General features: G+C 58.0%; 2 protein-coding genes across 8 annotated transcripts in view; one reads left to right on the top strand and one right to left on the bottom strand.

The window, feature by feature from the left end:
- The window catches only part of OS9 (OS9 endoplasmic reticulum lectin), a 31,757-nt gene extending 29,053 nt beyond the window's left edge, over nucleotides 1–2,704 (top strand). For 2 of the 4 annotated variants that reach the window (XM_058742220.1, XM_058742219.1), the window contains exons 12-15: nucleotides 56–245; nucleotides 1,177–1,341; nucleotides 1,507–1,619; nucleotides 1,925–2,704. In XM_058742220.1, the coding sequence (XP_058598203.1) occupies nucleotides 56–245; nucleotides 1,177–1,341; nucleotides 1,507–1,619; nucleotides 1,925–2,050 (594 nt within the window). In that variant the 3' untranslated portion in view covers nucleotides 2,051–2,704. The remainder of the gene's footprint in view (nucleotides 1–55; nucleotides 246–1,176; nucleotides 1,342–1,506; nucleotides 1,620–1,924) is intronic. The other 2 variants (XM_058742222.1, XM_058742221.1) reach the window with 1 other exon arrangement.
- Nucleotides 2,705–6,091: 3,387 nt separating this feature from the next.
- On the bottom strand, nucleotides 6,092–22,517 carry AGAP2 (ArfGAP with GTPase domain, ankyrin repeat and PH domain 2). Of its 4 annotated transcripts, none has more exons than XM_058742209.1 (19): nucleotides 22,358–22,517; nucleotides 15,735–15,793; nucleotides 15,060–15,147; nucleotides 14,791–14,876; nucleotides 14,496–14,643; nucleotides 13,341–13,475; nucleotides 12,905–13,014; nucleotides 12,347–12,505; nucleotides 12,099–12,185; nucleotides 11,907–12,011; nucleotides 11,300–11,462; nucleotides 11,000–11,119; nucleotides 10,149–10,277; nucleotides 9,171–9,230; nucleotides 8,790–8,938; nucleotides 8,595–8,685; nucleotides 8,266–8,488; nucleotides 7,889–8,144; nucleotides 6,092–7,724 (listed from the first exon to the last, which is right to left on the bottom strand). In XM_058742209.1, exons 1-19 carry the CDS (start codon nucleotides 22,515–22,517, stop codon nucleotides 7,482–7,484), a joined length of 2,571 nt encoding a protein of 856 aa, XP_058598192.1. In that variant the 3' UTR covers nucleotides 6,092–7,481. The 4 variants fall into 4 exon arrangements, with proteins under 4 accessions (XP_058598192.1, XP_058598190.1, XP_058598193.1 ...); XM_058742207.1 differs by lacking the exon at nucleotides 22,358–22,517 and adding an exon at nucleotides 17,482–19,423; XM_058742210.1 differs by lacking the exon at nucleotides 9,171–9,230.
- Between the last annotated feature and the right edge of the window lie 14 nt (nucleotides 22,518–22,531).

Raw genomic sequence — 22,531 nt, 5'->3', positions numbered from 1 at the left:
CACTGACCTTCACTCCCCAGACCCTTGATTCTCCACTCCTGCTTGGGCATTCCAGACAGAGAAGGAGCTGGACCCAGACGGGTTGAAGAAGGAATCCGAGCGTGATCGGGCAATGCTGGCCCTGACATCCACTCTCAACAAACTCATCAAAAGGCTGGAGGAAAAACAGAGTCCAGAGCTGGTGAAGAAGCACAGGAAAAGGAGGGTTGTCCCCAAAAAGCCTCCCCCGTCCCCCCAACCAGCAGGTAAGAGCTGTCAGACAGGGAGGGGCAGTCAAGCCCATTGTCTTTGTCCCTCGGCCCAGGCCCACGCACCCTGGAGGGCATCCTGCTCTTTCCCTTCTGAGAGTGCTTACTCTCTTCCCTCTTTCTGGAACGCTGTTCTCACTGCCTCCATCCCTTTGCCTGGCCACCTTCTATTCATCCTCTTGGGAAGCAGCCTTAAGAGCATGTCTGTCTTGTTTTCTGGTTTGCTCCTGTGCACCCACTGCCTGGCACTTTCCTGGCACATGGTGGGTGGTCTGTAGATATTCATGGAATGACTGTGAATGAGCCTGTGTGCTGAAGTCCACACACCTGTGAAGGATGCAGCCTGTCAACAGTTAGGACTTTGCACCGCGAGAGGCCCCAGCTGGTTGGGTGTGGATAGGGCAAGCCCAGCTATTCGTAAGCCAATTGCCTGGACAGATTGAAGTTGTTCCGTCTTCCTGTACCCCCTTATGTCCATTCCACAGGGTCCTGTGAGATCAGACATTCTAAACAGAAGGTTCTGTTTTCAACCTTCCATCCCACTATCTCTATAAACACTGGAATGTCTTTCGAGTACCAGCATGTGGAGTACCAAACCACAGTTTCTGAACCTGCTTCTTAAAACAAAACTTCTTTGTTGGCCCAGGTGGCTTGATTTTTGCTTCAGGAAACACAGCCATTTTTCCGTAAGGGGATAGGCAGAATTATTGGTTCGGGAGGGAAGAGGGAGGCTGTAGCCGGGGGAGGGAGCTTTATAGGCTTGGGGGGGGGGGGGGGCTCTAATTTATTCTGAGCCCTGGTTCATGTATGCGTTTGAGGTGGAAAACTGCCGAAACCCGTTGGTGGCTTAGGGAGAAGTGACCACCACAGCCCCTAACCTGGAGTCACGGCTCTGCTTTGTGTCTCCCTGTGTGTCTCCCCCTCTAAGAGGAGGATCCTGAGCACAGAGTCCGGGTCCGGGTCACCAAGCTCCGACACGGAGGCCCCAATCAGGATCTGACTGTCCTCGAGATGAAACGGGAAAACCCACAGCTGAAACAAATCGAGGGGCTGGTGAAAGAGCTGCTGGAGAGGGAGGGGCTCACGGCGGAAGGTGGGCCCTGGGGCTGGCTGGCCCAAGAGCTGTTGGCAGGGCCTGCTGCCCGAGGTGGAGGGGCTGGGTCCGGTGGAAACCTGTCTGGGCGCCTGGGGGGCAGAGGCCCTGCACCGAGGCTCCCACCGTTCCTCGCCTCTCACTGCCCACGTGGCTCCTTTCCAGGGAAAATTGAAATCAAAATCGTGCGACCCGGCGCGGAAGGGACAGAGGAGGACGCACGCTGGCTGACTGACGAGGACACAAGAAACCTCAAGGAGATTTTCTTCAATATCTTGGTGAGAGGCCGCTGGCCCCCAGCCCTGGATCTCCAAGCCTTGGCCCTGCTCTAGCGCGCCGTGGAGCTGAGAGCGTGGCTCCGGCCACACTGGCTAGCCCCAGCCTCGCCGCCACCTTCTGTCCTTCTGTGATTCGAGGCTGGCGGTTCTGGCGGCCGGGAGGGTTTGTCCTTGGCCAGAGCCGCTCGCGCGAGCGCCGGGTCCCTGCCCTCCCCCGGAGCCGCCCGTGTCCGTGGATCGTCTGGAGCCCAGGGCGCCCTTGGCTCCCCAGCAGCGACCTCACTCAAGGCACACCCTCCCCGCAGGTGCAGGGAGCAGAGGAGGCGCAGAAAGAGCGGCAACGGCAGAAGGAGCTGGAGAGCAATTACCGCCGCGTGTGGGGCTCTCGCGGCGGGGAGGGCACAGGGGACCTGGACGAGTTTGATTTCTGAGACCACCGCTGCCGTCGGCTGGCCAGGGAATCCTGGGCCTGCCTAGACTGGCCCTGCCTTCTCCCCCACCAGCCACCGGGCCCTGAAGGCTAAGCGGCAGAGCTGAGCCTCAGACCCTGGCATCCAGCCAATCCTGCCCCCCCGGGGGGGGGGGGGGCGGGGGGGGCGTGGCAGGAGCACACGGCTGCTGCTCAGACCTGCCCAAGACCAACTGGGCCTGCCGGGTTTGCTCTCCCAGGCTCCTCCCCACAACCCCTTCCTTTCTCCAGCCTGCCCTGGTACCAGCCCCTTAACTTGTTGGTTCCTTTCCCCTCCCTACCTGCAGAGTTGGTGAGATCTCTTGCGTGGAGGAGGGCAGGGAGAGCAAGAAGAGTGGGGCAGTTCAGCAGGCCCCCCACCCCCTGCCCGAACTGCTCCTCAGGGTCACCCCCTTCCCTTGGATTGGCTTGGGATTTCCCACTCCTCTCCCTTCCCACACTGTTCCCTACAATCCATACTTCTGAGTTGAGGTGCTTCCCCCTCTGTCTCTGAGGAAATGGGAGAGAGTTGCCCACCACCTCTGACACAATCCCACTGAAAAGGGTGGGGTACAGAACCACCCACCATGTTCTTGAACAATCATGTTTCCAAATAAAGAACTGGACCATCCGTCAATCTTTTTTTTTTCTTCTTCTTCTTCTCAGGGGGAGGTGGGGTGGGAGCTCTAGTAGGCATGAGGCTGACTGTTCTCAGGGTGGAGTGCACTCTCTCTGAAACCATTCTGTGCTCTGCACCCCCTAGGTGGCCTCAGTGGGCACTGGGGCACGCGGGAAGAGGCCAGGACAGAGAAACAAAGCCCACTGGCCTGCCAAGGACTGCAACACTTTTCCTCACCCATTTCTGTTCCTTCTCTTCTCCCCCTGTATACCCCAAAGCCAAGTGCACACCGCGGAGTTCCCCCACCAGGGGAATCCTCCTGCTGAACTCTCTCCCAGCAGCGTGCCGCAGCTTGTGTTTGCCACCCACACCCCGTGCCCACCTGGCCGTACCGCTTCATTTCTCCCAGTAAAGACTCTACCCTTCACCACGCCCAAAGAGGGCATTGCTGCCCACACATGCCAGCTTCCTACTATGCCAAGGGCAGGTGGGTCTGGGTAGGTCTCTCCATCTCTTCCTTGTTGCCAAGTACAGATGTTGGGCCCCTCACTGCCCCCCTCCCTTCTTTACATCTCTGAGATATATAGTCTTTCTGCCAAAGACTGCACTCACAAGGTAAGATAGAGGGCACTGAACTCCCAGGTCTCCAGAAGTGCAAACTAAGAGATTCGATTGTTGAAGGAAGTTGTCTGAGACCAACCCTCTTCTTTCTGAATGTGGACTGGTGCTTATTTTGCATGTTATGCTTAAATTGTTTTATATGGAAATGTAAGGGCACCTGGGTGGCTCAGTTGGTTAAGCATCCCACTTCAGCTCAGGTCACGATCTCTTGTGAGTTTGAGCCCTGCAGCAGGCTCTGTGTTGACAGCTGAGAGCCTGGAGCCTGCTATGGATTTTGTGTCTCCCTCTCTCTTTCTGCCCCTCCCCTGCTCACATGCTGTCTCTCCCTGTCTCTGAAAAATAAACATTAAAAAAAAAAACAACTTTAAAAAAGAAATGTAAGCAAGTGGACTTGTGAAATCCTGCTTCCCCAGATCCATTTGTATGTGTTATGGGGAGGAATGCTTTACTGTGCAAGACCTGAGACCCTGCCTCAAGTGCATCTGTAATCAGAATTCTGGGTTCCAATCCTCACTCCTTTATTTACTGTCAGTGGGGCGGTTGAATGAGCTACTTTAGTTTTTGTTTATTTGTTTGTTTTGGTTACTTAACTTTTCAAGTGCTGCTTCCTCCCGGGTAAGTTCTGGATGATTGCACTGGCCTCCAATGGTGGTTTTGAGTATTGAATGAAATCTAGTGTGTGTGTCATGCTCTTAGCACAGCACTGGCCCACAGGAAGTGCTCAATAACTTCAACCAGCTCCTGAGTTCTGAAGAGACTAGATGGTTCTTGGAGGCAAGAGCCTTAGAAGGAATCCCAAAAGCCGATCTCAAGCTCCATTGGAAATCTTTCAGAATAGGGGAGCAGGCAGAGACTGGGGCAGGAAAGTTCTCTTTGATTTGATAGGGATGGACTCAACATCATCAGAAAGCTGAGTTCTGGAAACATCGCTAGGTTCAATCATCTTGTACCTTCAACAGTAAATTCGTTTTTGCTTTCCTTTGGCTTTTGGTGAAACTCCCATGGAGAAAGTCGGCCTGCCCCAGCTGTGCTAAGGCAACCAAAAGGAGGCGAGTGGGATGTGTGGCAGATAGCAACCAGGAGGGGATGGGGAGGGACAGCAGGAATCCAGGTGAGGATACCCAAGGTGAGCCGGGAAGGTGGCATGGGTGTAAAAGGGCAGCAGCTCCCCTTCAACCCCCACAACCCCGGGGAGTCTCCTTCTAGAATCCTATTCTGCACAGCCTGGAGGGCTTGACGTTTTTGTCATTCCATCCACTACACCCTTTACTTTTCCCACAAGGCCAAAGACGCAGCCCATGATAAAAAGAATTCAGTGGATTACTTAGTGTTGGGATTTGCTGCGGGGAGTTGCTGACACCTTGACCACCTTCTGCCACCTGCTGGAAATGAACTTCCCACCGCCCGTGGTTCCCTGTGGTGATTTCATGCTCTCCAGGGTCCTTACTTCCTCCTCATTCATACTCTCTCACACTGAGCTTCTGAGGAAGGGAGTGAGTTTTTGCCACTAAAAAGTAAAGTGGAAATGGAGCGCGGGAGTCCAGGGTCTCTGAGCCAAAAGACAGACAGGCCAGGCGTTCCTGTTTGAGTCTCTTTTGCTACTTTCCCCTCTTCCTTTCGTTTTGCCTTCCCAAACTATGCCCCTGCATCTGCACCTGTCACTGCCCCTGCGACCCTGCATTCACCTTTCCTGTGTCAGGCTGCTGTGCTGGGTGATCGCTTGGCCTAGAATCCTGGAGAATCAGTGCCTCCACGTGAAAGGGACCTGGACCTGCCGCTGCAGCCACACCTTGTTAGCTTCATGGCACACCTGTAGCTGTACGTCGTCGTGGGACTGAGGGGAAGGGGCCTCTACCAGAAGAGGCGGGGCCACTGACTGAATGACAACGTCGTCGTGGGACTGAGGGGAAGGGGCCTCTACCAGAAGAGGCGGGGCCACTGACTGAATGACAACGTGCGGTGGCTGTGCCCAACCTGCGCTGGCTGCCGGCCCAACACCACTCCACCTAGTCCTTCTATCAGGGCAAATGCTTTCTGCTGCGTGTGACAAACAGGATTGGCTACACGCTGAACCAGAAGAACTGCAGCTGTTGGGGCAGCACTGGCCTCAGTCTGCTGGGGCCTCAGTGGCCCTGTAGATGACATGGAGGTGGGCAGATGTCCACAGCAGCTGGGCATGGAGTCTGCAGACACCGGGGACTTTGGCTGGGAGACAGACTTTCTACCTCTGTCCCCAGGTCCTTACTATAATGAGCTCTACCTCTGGTATCAGGTACCTAGGGTGATCCTCTCCGGACAGTGCTGGAGTCCTTACCAGGTCCTTCTCAACAGATATTGTTCAGGTTACAAATAAACAGATGCCACCAAGGTAACCCGCTCAAGGCCACCCAGCCTTGAAGTGGAGGGCCTGGTTTCAAATTCAGATCTGACTCCAAGATTCCTGCTCTCAACCAAAGCTACCCCTTCTGCTCGCCTCTCCAAGCAGCCTCTCCCCTGTCCTCAGAGTCCCCTAAGTTCCGCACGGCAGCTCCTTCCCAGAAACAGGGTCATCTTGGGAGTCATTGACTTTTCTGCTCCCTGGATCCCCACTGTGGCTCTGCCCTGCCTGTTTCCTTCCACCACATGATGAAGTATCTGACCTGCCACCTCGTGCCTGGATGTTGCCCTGTCACCAGCCCTGGCAGAGGCACCCTCCGCTGGGCCACTCCCGCCTCCAGTTCCCCAACCTTGACCAAGACCGTTCCCTGACCCGCCTCTTAGAGAACAAACCAGCAGCTCAACCCCTAGACAAAATCACTTCCTCTTTAATTGCTGTTGAAGAAGATTCACACCACCTGCCTCAGAGGAGATGGGGGCCTTTCCCCCTGCCCCCATCCCTCTCCCCTCCCCAAAATTACCTGGTCCTTTGAAAAATATTTTAGCTGAGAGAGAGAGAGAGAGAGAGAGAGAAAAGAAAGAAAAGAAAAAAGACCGGAAACCACTGACACAGACGGCCCAAGGGCTGGATTGATTAAAGGAGGCAGGGCTGGGCCAGGTAAATCCACCCCACCACCCCCTTTCTGGGGATGGGGAAGGAGGCCTGGTAACCCTCCCAGCCACTTCACATCCTCTTAGCCCTGGCTGGGAGGGATCATGGGGTTGAGGGACGGGTCTGGAGCTGCTCCAGTGGAAGGGAGGGACTGGACAGGAAGAATAGTGGGGGAGGGGTCCCACTGTAGGGGTGCCCCCTACCCCAGATCACCACGGGCGCTGCACAGTCACAGGTACGCAGTCACGGTCACAGACACTCACAACCCGAGAGCACCCCCACCCCACCCCACCCTCTGCCCACCCTTGGCTTCCCCTACCCGGAAACGCCCTCCCCGAGCCCCTGCCCGCCCCTGCCCCCTTGTTGGGGAACAAAGCAATAAATTACAAGGTCCCTCCCCAGTCCCCTTAGCCCGCTCTGCTCCTTCTCTTCTCCCTCCCAAGATAGTAGTGAGGAGGGACCCAAGCTCTTGGCTCCCCCGGCCCTTTAGCTTCCATCCATGGGTGGGTGTGGGGGGACGTCCTGATTTCCACTCCTCATGGTCCCTTTCACGGAAAGGGTTGGGGACCCCCCTACCCCCTTGGGCAGCAGGGGTCCTGCCCCTCGCTGCCCTTCCCCCTTCACTGGGCAGTGAGATTAGCATGGAAGAGGTGGGGGCCCGGGTATTGGCCCCAAGTCCCGGGGCTAGCCCTCCCACGTACTAACCCCTCCCCCTGGCGTGGCGTCGCCCCAGGAGCCAGCCTGGGTTTGTGCTCCAGCCTTGGGATTGTCGAGCACAAGCAGGACTGGGTCTTCCCCCCTCCACCCCTAGGGGGCGCGAGCGGGCATAGCCAAGCTCCCTGCTGCAGGTACCGCGACAGGGCGTCTGCTTCCGCAGACACCCAGTGGGTAGACCCAGCGCAATCCAAGTGTGGAAACGGTGGAAAGGGGGCGTGTTGAGCTGGGGTCTCCATGCCTTTTTGGGGAGAGGGAGGTGAGTTTGTGTCTTCTGGGAGGCGTGGGGGCTGTGCCCTCGTGGGGGAAAGAAGTGCTCCCGTGGGGCGGGGTGCGGTTTAGAGAGGTGAGTGGGTGCATCTGTCCAGCGGTCCACCCGGTGTGGTCGTGCCCGGCCCGCGTGGGAGTGGGGGTGTCTCTCCCGCTGGGCAACTATACCAGCGCGACGGGGGCGTCGGCACGGCCCATGCTGGCGGCGCTGCTCCTGCGGCGGGGGCTGGGCGTGGCGGTGATGCTGGGGGTGGTGGCTGCGCTGGGGGTGGTGGCTGTGCTGCCGCCCTCACCCGGGCAGCCGTGCTGGAGAAGGATGTCGGCGCACAGCTGGCTTCCAGCCTGGCGGGCGTAGAACAGCGCCGTGTGGCCCTGTGCGTCGCGGGCGGCCACGTCGGCGCCGTACTAGAGGACAGAAACGGCCGCGTCACCAAGCGTCCCCGTAGGGCCTACACTCGCAGACATTCTCACCACAATTTCCAGGCCCGCTTCCAGGATCCCCCGCGCCTGGCTGTTTCCTAGGCGGAGCTCTCAAAGACCCCTTTCCCCACCCCAGCACCCCCACGTACCCACAACAGCAGTTGCGTGATGACCACGTGGGCGAGCTCGGCTGCCAGGTGAAGGGGGGAGCGGAGCTGCGGGTCCTCTACGCTGGTGTCGAGGGGCCCGTGTCGCGCATGGGCCAGAAGCAGGAGAACGGTGGCCACGTCCTGGGCCTGCACCGCGGCCCACAGCTGGCGGCCCAGAGGCTCCTCTGGAGTGCCCAGCGGCGCCAGGAATAGCAGCTGCTCGTACTTGGCGCGAATCCATGACTCCCGCTCCTCCCTGCAAGACCAAGGATGAACGGGAAGGGCTCTAGGGACCGTCACCCAGGACCTCTGCTCCTTCCTCGGCGAAACCTCTCGGGATCCGCACACCCTAAGCGACCCCCTTCCCTCACACGTACCGCGAAGAGTCCCGCGTGGGTTTGGTGCGGCCCCGCGTGTCGCTCTCCCACACGCGGTTGGCCATGTCATTGCCAATGGCCGTCAGCACCAGGGTCAGCTCCCGAGGCCAATCGTCCAAGTCCAGCGAACGAACTCGGGACAGGTGTGTGCCCAGGTTCCGGTGAATGCCAGAACACTCGATGCAGATGAGTGCGCCCAGGTTCAAACTGGCCCACGTGGGGTCTGGGGAGGGAGGGCAGAGGTTGGCTTCTGGCCGGACAGGCAGCATTCGCCAACTCCAGCGAATCACATTCCCTCCCAGACCCCTCCGCTGCCCCCTTGCGCTCACTGGGGGCCCCGCAGTCCACGCAGGTAGAGTTGCCCTTGGCGTTCCGGATCGCCTGGATGGCCACCGCTTCACTTTGGCTGTCTGTGCGTAGCTGCAGAAAGGGTTGGGGTTTGTATTGACTCTCCCTCTGAGCCCTTCTCCAGACTCTTGAGACACTCATCTCTGCTCTCCCGCAACCCTCACCCCGACCATTACCTTGACCTTGCTGCTCTCACAGCATTGCAGACTGGCTAGGATCTGACTTTCGATGGCCTGGACCCAGGCATCCCGCTCCTCAAAACTGGCTGCCTCAAAGTGCCACGTCTGACCAGTGCTGGACACGATCAGGAATTCGAAGTTTTCCTCTGGGTGGGGGGATGGGATGAGGGTCATGAGGGACAGGGTTCAAACAGGGGTTGCCTTCCCCAAACCCTTCCTCCCTGATGTCCATCCCAAGCCCCTGGGAGTGGGGCAGAGGGGTTGGGGAAGCAGAAGGTGGGGGAGAGCAGGAAGCCCGAGCACATGCAGGGGAAGGCAAGGGCACCCCCACCCATCTGCACCCCAGCTGAGCGCCCCTCCCAGCTCCCCGCTTGTTACCTGCTTTATAAATATTTCTTAAACTACCAAAGGATTTTAGTTTCCACATTTTGCGCTTGGCTGGTTTCCCGAAGCGAAGGAGATAGAGATAGAATGGAGAGCAGAACAGAGAAAGAGACCAAGAAAGGAGAAAAAGAGAGGCAGATGGAGAGATGGAGAGAAATAGTGACAGAGTGCCAGAGACAAAGCAGGACAGACAGATGGGGAGAGAAAGCAGAACTAAAGTCAGTGGCCCCGGAGCAGAGTAGAGCAGAAGCCAAGAGCCATGAGAGTAGGCAGATCTGGAACCTGGGTCTGAGCACCCAGCAGAGAGCAGGGCGTGGGGACCAGTTATCATGACCAATGAGGAGCCAGGTCTCTGGGAAGGGAAGGGATCTGAGTGAACACAGGGAGAGGGGGCAGAAGCGGAGTCATGGGCCTGGGACAAGGAGGTCCTGGGGTTCCAGAGGAGTCTCAGGGGTCTGGGGAGGTCACCGGGAGCAGGAATGTGGATCACTGTGGTCAAGGGCTGTTGGCAGAGTTTGGTGACCATGAGAAGTTATGGGGAACAGGGGCTGGGTGGGCGCAGAGTCCAGCAGCTGAGGAGTCACTGGGGGACACTGAAGCCAGGTGATGAGTCACTGGGGACCATAGGGGGTTCTGGGTGCAAGGACTGGGATGGCAAGTGGAGTTGAGGGCAGGAACAGAAACCAGAGGGTCATTAAGAGAGGTGACAGGAGCTACAGACTAATGGGGGACATTGGCATGGGGAGTGGCAGGGCTGGGAACTACTGGGTAAAAGGCATCATCTGGCGAACGGGAGGAGGGACAGGAGCTGAGTGGTCTTTATCCATTTCTTACTAAGTTATGTGCAAAGTGGTTATGATAGTCAAGCATTCAGCTCAGGCACTTTTCCTCCTCCTGAAGGAGCTAGGCCGGGGATCTGGAGTTGGGGGTGAGGGTCCAGGGTGGGAGTGGAGCTGCCCACCAGGGCCTCACCTTCAGCCTGCCCAGCTGAGCCTTCGGTCTTGGACGGTGTTGTCAACTTTTTCCTCCTCTGCTTCTTCACCATGGGAGAAGGAGGGGGTTCCCGACTCAGGGGGCTCAGGTCTCCAGATGGGGTACAGTCTTAGGGAGGGGGACACAGCTACCTCAGTTGCCCCCTCCACAGATTTCCTGATTTCTCCATAGCCTGTCTCCTCCCCTGAACTAGCTTTGGTCCCCCTCCTCTCCAGGAGGTCCCCCTTGATCATTCCTGGGGAGGTGGGCAGATGAGTGGTTTAGAGTCAGACCTGCACTCAGATCCTGGCTCTGCCACTGACTGGCCTTGAGACCTTGAGCAAGTCACTTAATCTTCTGAGCCTCAGTTTCTTCATCCCTAGAATGGGGATAACAATCTTGACCTGACAAGGTTGTTGTGAGGATGATTTGTTACCATTTACTTGTCACATATATACGTACATATATTATACCTCCAAACATTCCAAATACTGATGGCTGGCTATGTGCTGGACAACGTTCTCAGTTTGTTTAAGCCTCAAAGCAAGTTCTGAGATAGAATCTATTATCCCCATTTTACAGATGAGGAAACTGAGGCATGGAGAGGTCAAGCAACTTGCCCCAGTGGCAAGCCAGGATTTAAGTTCAGGCAATTTAGCTCTAGAACCCACTTGTGTTTAACCACTATGATAATCATAGTATGACTGAGCTGGTGCCTGGCACCCAGCAGATGCTCAGTGTATCCACTCATGCACTGATTCCAGCCTCCCAGCTTCTACCCCAAGTTCATTTCCCACCCACATCCCATTCAGATCTGGAAGACAGTGGATGGAGGGTGGGTCCTCACTGACCAGTGCTGAGGGCTCGGGCCAAATTCCGGTCTGGCTTCAGCAGGTGCTTGGATGTCTGGTCTGGTGGTGGCTGCAAGGAACTGGGGCTGGGGCTGGGGCTTGGGGTGGGAGTGGTGGCTTCTGTAGGAAGGGGAATGAGATAAAGCTTCAGCGAGCCCCTCTGTCTTTGGGCGCCACTCCTTATGTAGTCCCTCTTTATCACCTACCCTCCCGCTTACCCAGTCCCAGCCCCCCACTTTCCTCCTCCTTCTCCCCCAGCTCTGGCCCCTCTCCTGCTTCTTTGTCATGAGAACCACTCACCAGGACCTTCACCCATCTGCACAGTGCTCATGTCCTTGACCAACCCGTTGATGCTGGCTGAGGGGCCAAAAGCAGAGATGGCTCTTGGGGGCCTTTTACCAGGGACTTTGACTGTCGTTCGTAGCAAGTCCATCTCCTTGCCATGGGTACTGTGGATGTAATCCTGGAGGGGGACAGGGGTTGAGAGTACGGAAAGGCTGAGGTCCTTGGTGCTGCTGGGAAGTGGCCAAGAGTATGGGCTGGAGAGGTCCTAGAGAGGGGACACCATGTTGGGGGCTGCCTGTGTTGGGACGAGCTTCTAGGGGATGGGCCCAACAGATCTGGCCTGCGACTATCTCCTCCAGAAAGTATTCCCTGGATGGCAGACCCAGTGGAGGTCCTTCCTCCATGCTCTCCCACTAGACTGCAAGTCCCTGGGGAGATGTCTTTACTTTCCCATCTCCAGCATGGGTGCATGGTGGATGCCTCACACATGGCTGCTGAACTTAAGAGAACAGGACCAGGGCTTGCCCAGAAATGACATTTACGTGTGTGAGAGCGCAGACCGGTAGAGGCGGAAGGGTGTCCAAGGCCAGCCAGTGTGGTCCAGCCAATCTTTGCCACTCACATTAATGCTGGGGTGGTAGAGTAGGAAGCCGTTACTGGACAGGGTCACGTATTTCTTCTTCCATTCTTTGTTCAAGGAGTTGCCACTTCGCTTCAGTAGGAAGCTCTGGAGTACGGAAAGAGACATGTGGGAGGAAAGCCAGTCAAGACCAGCTACCTGCCCCAGCCTGCCCCCAGCCCCTGGACCACCCACCTGTTTGATGGGGATGGCTCTCCCACTCCCTGTTGTCTCTCCCCGACTGTCCAAACTGCGCTTCTCAGAGTCACTGCCCCGACGATTCTGGAATGGTTATTGGCATCAGTTAGAGAACGGATAGAGGGATCCACTGATGGAAGGATGGGGAAGACGATGAAAATGGGCCCGACAGAGGAGTCTAGGGACCAGGGAAGATGGGCAGGGAACAGGGAACAGGAGGATGGGGGAGTCATCGTGTCCAATACCGCAAAAAGGCTGGTCCTGCGCTTGGCTGCCCGGTGCAGGGACCCTGGAGTGCTCAATCCGGCCACTGCAGCTGCCTCAGCTCGGAGCTCCCGGTGACCAACATTGGGTGAAGACGGGAGGGAGGAAGAGTAGTCGCTAGTGTGGCCCCCATTGCTAGCCTGGGGATCGATGAAGGAGTCAGCAGAACAGTTGAGATGCTCCCGCCCCACCAAGCTAGAGTTACATCTAGTTATGAGGGATTTGAGACACTCCTTGATCTCATCACTGTTTACTTGTATTATTATTAATAATAAAACTCCTCACTGTCATAGTGCCTTAGGTTTTGCAAGTATCATGCCGTATGATCTTCCTGAAACCTTGGGAGGTATGGGTGCTCGAGGACATTACAGCGTTTCAAACCTGGTTGATTTCCAGCCCAGTGCCCTTTTTAAAAAATGTGTCACTGCCATATCCATTTGTCCCCCTCCCCCACCTCCTTAGGTCCTCTGTACCTGTTCTTGGATCACCAGCCCCTCCTCTGCATCTTACCAGCTGTGGACCCTGAAACCCCAACTCACCTGTCCAGCTACAGGAGTGGAAGCAGCTGAGTGGCTTGGGGAGCTGGGCAGGGACTTACAGGCAGCCAGAAGCTGTTGCTGTTTTCGTAAGGTCACCACCTTCTGGGCCACTGAAGGAAGGGGGAGAGGAAGGATGCACGAACGGGGCAGATACCCAAGACCCCCTGCCTCTGTTGCCCAGTTTTGAGAACTCCCCAGGAGATAACACCGGCGCCAACTTTACCATGGCCTTCATGCCACCTGTAGCCTGAGCAGCTCATTCAGCCCAGAAAGACCATGTGGGTATTAAGCACACCTTCTCTGACCTCTCTGATCCCTCCTCCCTCCCATGCAGGCTAATTTCCCGTCACTCACTGGGAGCGGCCTCGATGCCCAAAGAATACCCCAGGCCCTCAGCTCCTGGCTTCCCACGTGTCCAGGGAGTCACCGTGCTCACCCTCCTGGAAGACCCGGTCCACATTGAGCCCGTAGGTGGCGCACGTCTCGTAGTAGCTGCAGCGTTTCATGTCCGCGCACAGAGCCCTGGCCCGGGCATCGCCCACCACTCGAGGGGAGGAAGCACTAATCCTGTCTGAGGGGACAGGAAAGGGGCAGGATCGGACGAGGGAGCCTTCCCGCCACTTTTCCTACTTTCTTTTCCCTTTGGCTCCAGTCCCAGGCTGGGCCCACTAAGGACAGGTTATGAGAGAATATTCCCTCCTCTTCGAATGCGGGGCCTGGCTCACAAGCCCAGCTGCGGTATGAGAAGGCTGGGTGAGCTCTGTGCACGTGTCTTCAAAGAATACTCGAGAGGTGAGCAGAGTTTCCTGACAAGGTCTGAAGTGGCTGAGACTCACAAGTGACCATCGCCCTGCCCTGCAAACCCAGTGAGCCCTGACCTGAGTGGGAGGTCATCTGGTGTGTGAACTAGGAAAAGGCTGAATGTCCACGGGCAACAGGTAGACTGTTCCCTCAGCAGCAAGGAACCAGGAGGCAAGCAGCAGGTGGAAACAGGCCCCTGCAGCATAGGCCTCCAGACAGAAAGTCCTGCCAGCTCAATACCGGTGGGTATGGGGCCATGGTGGCATCTGAGCGCCTCTGAATCACTTCTGTGAGAATTTTACAATTCTATAAAAATTCTCTGCCCCCTTTATTTTCGCCATCATTTCATTCGTGCTTTCTCTTTGTTAGATACCTTCCTCTGAAAGGTGTCCGCCTGACCCAGCTGAAGCAAGGGAAAGGTGGAAGGCTCCTGTCCGCACCGGAGCCTGAGATTTTCTGTTTCCCAGGGTGGTGACAGGAAATGACAGTGTGAGAACACAAGGTGAGTGACATCTCAGAGGAATGGAGATTGCTGTGATAGCTGTCCCTTCCTTCCTGAAGAGTCCTCTTTGCTCAGACCCGGGGATGTTTTTGTTTTTGTTTTTGTTTGCTTGCTTTGGTTTTTTGGTTTAATGGCTCCCTTATTTGGAGACCAGCCTCCTTCCAGGGGGTTACTGCAGTCCCAGGGGCCATTTCCACACCTCACCATGCTCTCACCTATGTTGGGCAGCACCTCAGCAGCCGTCTCAAGGACTCCCCTGAAAGCCATGCTTCCCCAGAGCCTCCTTACCTTGTGTCCCCACCAGTGCCAGTGCCAGGCCTCCTCGTCCTTCCCCCCGAAGGGAGCTCAGCTGCCCATGGAGACGGCTCACGGCCTGGAAGCTGTTTTCATCCTCCAGGCTGAAGACCAAAATGACAGCATCTGCCCAGCCTGAGAACTTGCGGGGCGTGAGGGAGCAAAGGGAGGGTCAGACAAGTCCACTCCTCTGGACATGATGCCCAGGGAGGTCTGGGGAACTAGAGCTTTCTCTCTCTGCCCCTGCCGACCCCAGTCAGCCTGCCTATCCCAACACCTTAGCTCTCACCTTGGCATCAGGTGCCCCGGCTTCCTCTCGGATCAACACCAGATGAGTCTGTCCATCCACCAACATCTCTTTCTTGTGTTGTTCACCTGTCCGGGAGGGTTGGAAGTGGTAGTAGGTCAGGGGTCACAGGTCACGAAGCTTCCCCATGCTTCTTGTACTTTAGCTATTATGGCTGCATCCTTTCCTCCAGAGGTCTCCAAAGCTGCCTAGTCATTGATCCTGGATTCCTGACCCAAAGCCTTAGCTTCCTATGGCTCCTGAGAACTCACTTTCTGTCTTCTCCAGCACCTGGTATGAGCCAGTCAAGAATCGGTGGATGAGCGATGACTTCCCGCTCCTGGCGTCGCCCAGCACGCCCTGAGAACAAGATTGTGGAGTAGAGATGGTGAGGATTAAAAGGAGGCCAAATGCTTGGGCCTGAACGCTCCAGAGAACTCAAAGACTGGCAGTGTTAAATCATCCAAGCAGGAGCCAGCAGGGACCAGATGATGGTGGGTCAGGTGAGGGCGTTCGGGAAGATCAGATGAGCATGGTAAGAAAGGATCCCAAGCTCAAAGTGGACCACAGGCTGAAGATTTTCAGCAACCCAGTACTGTGTGTGTGTGTGTGTGGGGGGGGGGGTCACGTCACAGCCCTAGACACTGGTTGGAGAGTTTTACCCAATTCTGTGTAACAGAACATGAAAAGCTAAAGGGGAGATGCCAGAAATGAGGAGAAGCCTGGAGGAGGGCCGTGGACAAACAAGAAAAAAGAGACTAGAGAAGAAAAAGTTGTAAGGATAGATCAAGCCCCAGGAAAGTGCTACGAAGGCAGGATCTCAGGAGAAATGGAAAACTATTCCCCATTCCCACAGAGACAGGGAAGGGAAGAGATGAAGGGGAGAGACTTGAGTGAGGTGGGTGGGATGTTGGCCCTCAGACAGACTAAGGGACTAGGTTACCTACCAGGCGCAGTTCAGGAATGGAGCGGCTCAAAGTCCATTCCTGGCTATTGACCACAGCTTCTGTAATAGGAAAGGAGCCATAAGAGAGGATGTTCCAGGCCCAGGAGCATCCCCACCCCTCAGCCACCCCTCCTCTTTTTTCAGCTTCCCTTAACCCCCCGGACTCTGGCTGGGCCGGAGAACTATGTAGAAAGGCTAGGTTTAAGAGTGGTCCCCAGTCCTCCCATCCTAGCCGCTGCTCTCCCCACAGCTGTTGCTGCCGCTCAGTGGTTGCTTAGCAACGGAGCCAGCTAGACAAAAATACTTCAGTTGGCATCTCCCTTAAAGCACATCCCCAAACGTAAGTCCCTGCCCCAGATGGGGGACCAGGGTTCTGACAGTGGTGGGTTTTTCCCTGTGGAAGCACGGAAGAGGGTCTCCTCCCTGCCGGCCTGACTTGGATTCCCGGGCAGATCCTGGGAGGAGGGGCTGGGACATGGAAGGGAGTGGGTCTTCCTCAATCTCCACTTCACAAGAGAGAAACTGAGGGATGTCCCTCCCCCTTTTCAAGGTCAACAGCATGGTGGCCCAGACCGAAGCTTCCTACAGCCCGAGCAGTGGAGCTTGGATTTGTCTATGCTTCCCTCTCCCACACCTTCCCCACAAGCACCATCTGAAAGAAGTGTGGGGAAGGGCTCAGTTTCCTGGCCGGGAGAAGCCACAGGCCTGGGGGCGGGGGTACGATGCTCCTTCCGCCCGCCGGTCCAGCCCCCGCGCCTGACACTGGCCGGACGTTCCCGGGGCGCCGCAGCTGCGGCGGGAACTCTGGGATCCGGAGCCATCTGCTCCCACCCGCTCCAGAGCCAAACCTCGGGGGCCGCCCCCGCTCCCGAACCCGCCTCCCCTCCGGGGAGTGTGAGCCGCACCAAGAGTCCCTAGCCTGTTTCTTCCAGAAAAAAATAAAAATAAAAATAAATAAATAAAGACACCCTTCCCCCGAAAAAAACCAGTACCTTCTCGGTACCCCCTCCCAAGTCTCTGGGGGGTAAAAATTGCCTTTGCTGCAGTTCCGTCCCCCTGAGTCACTCCAGGGCAGCCCCCTGGGGGTTTCAACGCCGCTCTGGGGACAGGGTGGGCTGTGGGAAGTGAGGCCTCCCATCCGCCCCCTCTCACTTCATGTTCAAGTATTCATCACGTTTCAGCCCCCACGCACTCCCGTACTGCCCAATCCACCTTCACTGCACGGAAAGAAACTAGAGTCCCTCCCTTCTGCCTCACTAGCCTGGTCTCAGCCCAGGGAAGACCTAACCCTGGCGAGCAGCTGCCTGCAAGGTCACTCTCCTGCCACCTGCCCCAAGCGCTCAAGAGAAACTGAGGCTGCTTTATTCCCTTCCCCTTCAATATCCCTCCGGGCAAGGCAAAGCTCTGTTCCCACGCTCCCAGAGTCCAGCTGAGACTGGAAGTGGGGTCTGAGCCTTCTCTGGGAGCGATTTCCTACAGTCACTCCGACCAAGGGCATTATTTTCCCAAAAAACTCTGAGGTGTTCTGAGTCCCTCTGAAATCAAGGCATCTCTCAGGTCGCACAAGGTAGCTACCCACCTCCTTTCAGGAACCCCTTAGTCTTTGGAAGTGGAGTGAATTTGGTTCATCCCCCCACCCAAGAGAGAAGCTTCCTTAGTTCAATCTTGCACACCTCTCCTCCACCCCAAGCTGAGCATTCATTCCACATGCCCTCCCCTCCCTGTTCTCAGGCCCTGGTCCTACTCACTAGGGGAGGCGCGGAGCTCTGCGCCCAGCAGCTCCCTGGACCCGCTGCCAGAAGACAGGCCCGGGGGTCCGGGAGGGGGCCCGGAGCCAGGAGGCCCCCCTGTGCTCTTGGTGAAGATGCCGCTGATAAACTTGAGCATCTTGCGATCTCGAGTGGATGCTCGGCCCCCCTCCCGGCCCCGTTTCAGCCCTGGAGCTGGAGGCTCTAGAGTGATTGGAGGTGCAGGCCCAGTGGGCTGCGCGGAGGCGGCGGTGACAGCAGCGGCTGGAGCCGGGGTTGCTGGGAGGGTTAGCGGAGGAGGAGAACCAGCAGGCGGTCCCGGGTGCAAGTCACTGTTGTCCAAGGTCTTACTCTTGCCTTTCCGAGGGGACAGCTTCCCTCGGGCTCCGGACCCAGCCCCGACCCCACCAGAGGTCGTGGCTGCCGCTCCCCCTCCCCCGGCGGCGGCGGCGGCGGCGGCGGCGGTGGTAGCGGCGGCGGCAGAAGCTCCAGTCCCCGCGCTGCTCTTTGACCCCTTGACCCTGGGCTTGCCTTCGCTTTCGGGCCATGACAGGCGGCTACCCGCGCCCTTGCCCCCGCCGGCTTTGGCGCCACTCGTGGTCACGGTCTTGCAAGGCTTGGGAGCCGGCGGAGGAGGCGCCACCTTGAGCCTCCGACTGCCGGTGCCCGGGTGCGGGGAGGACGAGCCTGGGACGCCGCCGCCAGCCCGGCCTTCAGGTTCCGGCCCCCCCCAGCTCGGGCTGCTGAGCAAGGGGCGCCGGGAGGTGGGGGCGCCCCCGGGCTTGGGGTCAGGGCTCAGCCCCCCGGAGAGCGGGGGCCCCGGAGGGGCGGCCCAAAGGGAGAGGCGGCGGCCGGGAGCGGGGGAGACGGGGCGGGCCGGACTGGCCGGAGCCGGGGACAGGGCGGGGGGCTCGGCGCCCCCGGCGCCCGCGCTGCTCGTGCTGATCCACAGCGCATCCTGCCGGTGGAAGAGACGCTCGTGCCGCTTCTTGCCCGGCTCCTCCGCGCCTCGGGGGCTGCCAGGATCCCCGGTCTCGGCACCTCTGGTCCCGGGGGCGCCGGCTGCGGCCGCAGACGGAGAAGGCGGCGGCGGAGGCACCGACTCGAGCTTGACCAGGGTCAGCGAGATGAGGTAGGTCGTTGTCCGGCGCTGAAGAGCGCCCGCGCCCCGGCTCATGGGGCCCCGAGACCCCCGAGCTGGGGAGGGGAGGGGACTCCCCCGGACTGCCTCAGGGGGGCCCAGCCATGGGGCCGCCCTGCTCGCTGCCCCCAGTCCCCGGACCCCGCTGAGCCCCCAGCCCGGCTCCGCTGTCGCCGCCGCCTCCGCCGCCTCCGCTTGCGCCCCCCTCCCATCACACGGGGCGCCCCCTCCCCATGCTCCCCGCCCTGCGCCCCCACCCCGTTGGAGCCCCGGGACCTTGGTGCTGCTCCAGGGAGGCGCGCCGGACCTTGCACCCCGGCCTGGGTGGGGGCGCCGAGATGGGCGGAGGAGGGCGGGGAGGACAGTAGTGGGGGCAAATAGGGGAGAGGGAGGAAAAGGGGGCAGAAAAGGGGGACCCGAGGCTGTGGAAGAAGAAGAGCCGCTGCGGGGGAGGCAGGGGCGGGGAATGGGGACTCAGGGGACAGGGGCCGGGGAGGGGGGTCGGGGAGGGGGGTCTGTAGGAAGGTGGGAAGCTAATGGGCTGGTCGTGCGGGGGATTCGCAGGGGCGCGGGGAGGATGCTGGGGATGGAGATACAGGCGCCGGCGGGGGAGGAAGGAGGGAAGCCTTAGGGGGTGGGAACCCACGGGTCTGGGGTCTGGGAAGGAAGGGGCGTGAGATCCCGGCGAAGGGTCCGGGGGGCTCGCCGGGGCTCGGCTCGGTCCGGATGCGCGCTGTGTCCGGGCGCTCCCCTCACATTGAGGAGGAGGCGGCCCCCCGCCCCCCCCCCACCCTATCTCCCCCCCAACCTTCTCTCCACCAGCTCCGCTGTCTGAGAAGGCGGTACAAAATCCAGGACTGGATTTCCCTCCCAAATCCTGGGCTGGATTTCCTAGAACTTGGACTCACCTACTCCAACAATCTAGCCCCCTCCCCTAGCACACCACGGTTAGGGAGCGCGACTGTTGGGTGTGTCATTTAGGGACCAGGGTAAAAAATCAGTTCGTGGGTGGACAGTCCGAGGGGGAAACGGAGCGAATTTAGGGGGTCACTGCCAATTTGGGGGAAGTTGAAGTAGGGAAATGGGGAGGCCTGAAATCCCTTTCCCAGTACCCCTTGTCTCCCCCAGGTAATTGCACGCTGTTCCTTCCCCCATCACCCAGCCGCCTCGCCCACCCCCACCCTCCGCACGGCGATGCATTGGTCGGGCCACGACTTGAGCCCAACTGTCCCAAAGTGAACTTGTAAAGTGTTCCCTGGGGATGGGGACAAACATGGAATTTAGCAGGGTAGGAAGGAGGGGGGTGCCTTAGGAGGGGAGAGATCTAAGGGCTCCAGGACCCCAGGCCAAAAAGTGAGTCAAAGGCTCCAGCTTGAGGTGGAAGGAGAAGGAATATGTCTACAGATTGACACCCCCCATACCAAAATGCATCCAGTCTCCATAGCAACCGTAGCTCCAAGAGTGCCTCCGAATCAGCGGGGATAAGCAGAGAGGAGAATCGGTGTGTATGGCGGGTGGGGGGGGGGATCTGCCAGGGGATTGGGGTTAAGGAAGGCACCATCCTCAAACCTGATTACCCACATGTGAGGTTTTTAGCACCCCTGAATACAAGGACCCCTTCAGTTGAGGTGGGAGGCGGCATCTTTTGGGTTCCCATTCAGTCTCCTGAGGTTTTCAAGGTGGAGCTCTTTTAGAAGGTTAAAGAGGAGATAGAATGGAAAACGTCTGTCGGCTTTGTGTCTACCACCCTTCCGGGGACCCTGGAGTTCGACTCACTGTCCTCTACCCGGGGGAGAAGGCTGAAGGCGTTAGGCCCATGGGGAACAGAGGCTGAGTGAGACTTGGCAGGGATGGGCCTGAGTGGTGGGAGGCCTTCCCACAGGCTTGGAGACACCCCCCCCCAACCCACTCCCCTTCACCCCCCTCCACTCGGGGAGTCTCAGTGTTCCCCTAATTTGGCGTCCCACCCTCCTGACGCAGCTGAGACTATAATAAGTGCTGGCGTGGGCGGCTCTAGGAGGCAGGAGCCGACAGCGTGCTTGGCCTGGTAGGGGGTGAGGGGGGGGGCGGTACCAGGATGCTGGATGCCCTTTGTTCTCCCTGAGACCTGTACCCAATCCCTCTTGGGTCCAGTCCTGAGGTCAGCACCCCCTCTCTCCACCCCACTCTGGGATGACACCATTCCCAGGACAGGAGACTCTTCAGTAGCCTTTTCTGAATTTTCTGAGAGGGTGAGGGAGTTTTGTTGATTCTGCCTTAATTTTCCTTCCTTCCTTTGGTGGCCTCAGTTTTCCTTTATGTTCAGTGGGAACAGAATCCTGACTCTTAGAGGAGTTGAACAACTCGCTAATGAAGAGCGGAGCCTTCTGGGAGATTTCAGCCTCCACCCCTCCTCACTCCCTCCTTCTCCAGAGCTAAGTGGAGCTTCTCTACCTGGACTAAACCTTTTTCCTCCCCCTCTTTCTTTTCTACTGGGATGGGGCTTGGAGTTCCTCCCCTGGGAGGCCCCATGGGGCCACTCCCTCCATGTGGTCTTTCCACCACTGAGGCTGTAGGTAAGGCACCTGCCAGTGGTTGTTCTCAGCAAAGGGTGGGGGGGGGACAGGAGATGAGAGGGGCACTAGCCTCAGAAAGGCAACGGGAAGGGGATCAGACTGTCCCCTGAGGAACCCGAATCAAATGTTCCTTCTCCAAGTTACGGTCTGGTGGCCTCTGCAGTCAGAGAAGTCTGGCAGGAGGTATCCCTGATGGAAAGAATGGCCTCTCGACCCCCCACCCCCACCCCAAGTAGGCCGCTAAGAATGGAGCAGCTGGGAGAGACCAGGATATGATGAAGGATGTGCTCTTCCCAGACACCTTTCACGGACAACATAGCTGGCTTTTGTCGTTCTTTGCCACCTCAGAGGTAAATGGGATGACAACAGGCTGGAGACCACTTTCAGTTCCACCAGTTCCCTAGTGGTGGGGCCTTGTGGATATGGAGTAGCTGTTCCTGTTGGGGCCCCACCACAGGATTGAAGGTTGGGGTGGGCAGGAGGATGTGGCGGATGGTGTTGCCATGGCAGCACTTCCTCCCTGTGTTGTCATCACTTGTTCTAATGGCACTAAGGAGGTAGAGCGGAAGGTGTGTGTGCTGGGGGTGGTGGGGAGGACAGGAACAGGGGCATAGGGAAGAGAGGGGACCGAAAAGAGTCCTGGGGACCTCTTTGCACTTTAGCTGTGCAAAGCATGTAGTAGGAGTGGCAGTGTGTGCCTGGGGGCCTGAGATTCTCTGTGTGGTGTATTTTCAATGTGTGTGTGTTTCTCTCTACAGCTGGAGAACAAGAGGTCACCGATCCTTTGTGGGTCCTGGGAATGGACACATTATCCAGTCCCAGAACCTCCTGCCCCATACTGCTTCCTGCCCTGGACTCCCCAGGCAGGGTCCAAGTCTACCATGGGTCTGTCACAGCCTCTCTTCCCCATGCTCACCCACTTCTCCATTGCCAAGAAGGTCAGCTCAGCAGTGACTTGTATTTTGATCCCCTGGGAGAAGGATCAGAATTGGGGAAAGAGGGAGAATGACACCTCCCATATCTTTTTCCATCGTGTCCAAATGTGTTCTTCCCCCGAGTCCCAGCTCCATCTAGAGGACTAGGAAGTGGCTGATTGGGAAGTGACGTGTGACACAGCAAGCCCTTCTATCCCCCTGCTGGTCCCCGAGACACCCAAGTTTGGAGCTAACCCTTCTCTTACCTCGCACACTGTCCAGTGAGGCCTGGATGCTGTTTCGAAGTTCAGGGTCGCCCACCCTCTCTGCCAGCTTCCTGAGGCGGCTTAGAGACTGCTTGGCCACCTCGTGTCGTCTGACTTCTGCTCTCACTGCAGCAACAGCCAACTGCCTCTGGGCATGCATGTTGCCCAGACCTG

Source organism: Neofelis nebulosa, chromosome 8 (assembly GCF_028018385.1).
Source record: "Neofelis nebulosa isolate mNeoNeb1 chromosome 8, mNeoNeb1.pri, whole genome shotgun sequence".
Lineage (NCBI taxonomy): Eukaryota > Metazoa > Chordata > Mammalia > Carnivora > Felidae > Neofelis > Neofelis nebulosa.
Note: the sequence above shows the minus strand (reverse complement) of the source record. Positions and strands in the feature narration are given on the sequence as shown.

Excerpts from the sequence above, each read along its gene's own strand:
- AGAP2 (XM_058742207.1), bottom strand. The coding sequence starts at position 18,658 with ATGAGCCGGGGCGCGGGCGCTCTTCAGCGCCGGACAACGACCTACCTC. Across the intron at positions 12,506-12,904 it reads CCACTCCTGTAGCTGGACAG|GCTAGCAATGGGGGCCACAC; the intron begins GTGAGTTGGGGT and ends ATCGATCCCCAG. Across the intron at positions 9,231-10,148 it reads CTCAGCTGGGCAGGCTGAAG|CCAAGCGCAAAATGTGGAAA; the intron begins GTGAGGCCCTGG and ends TCGGGAAACCAG.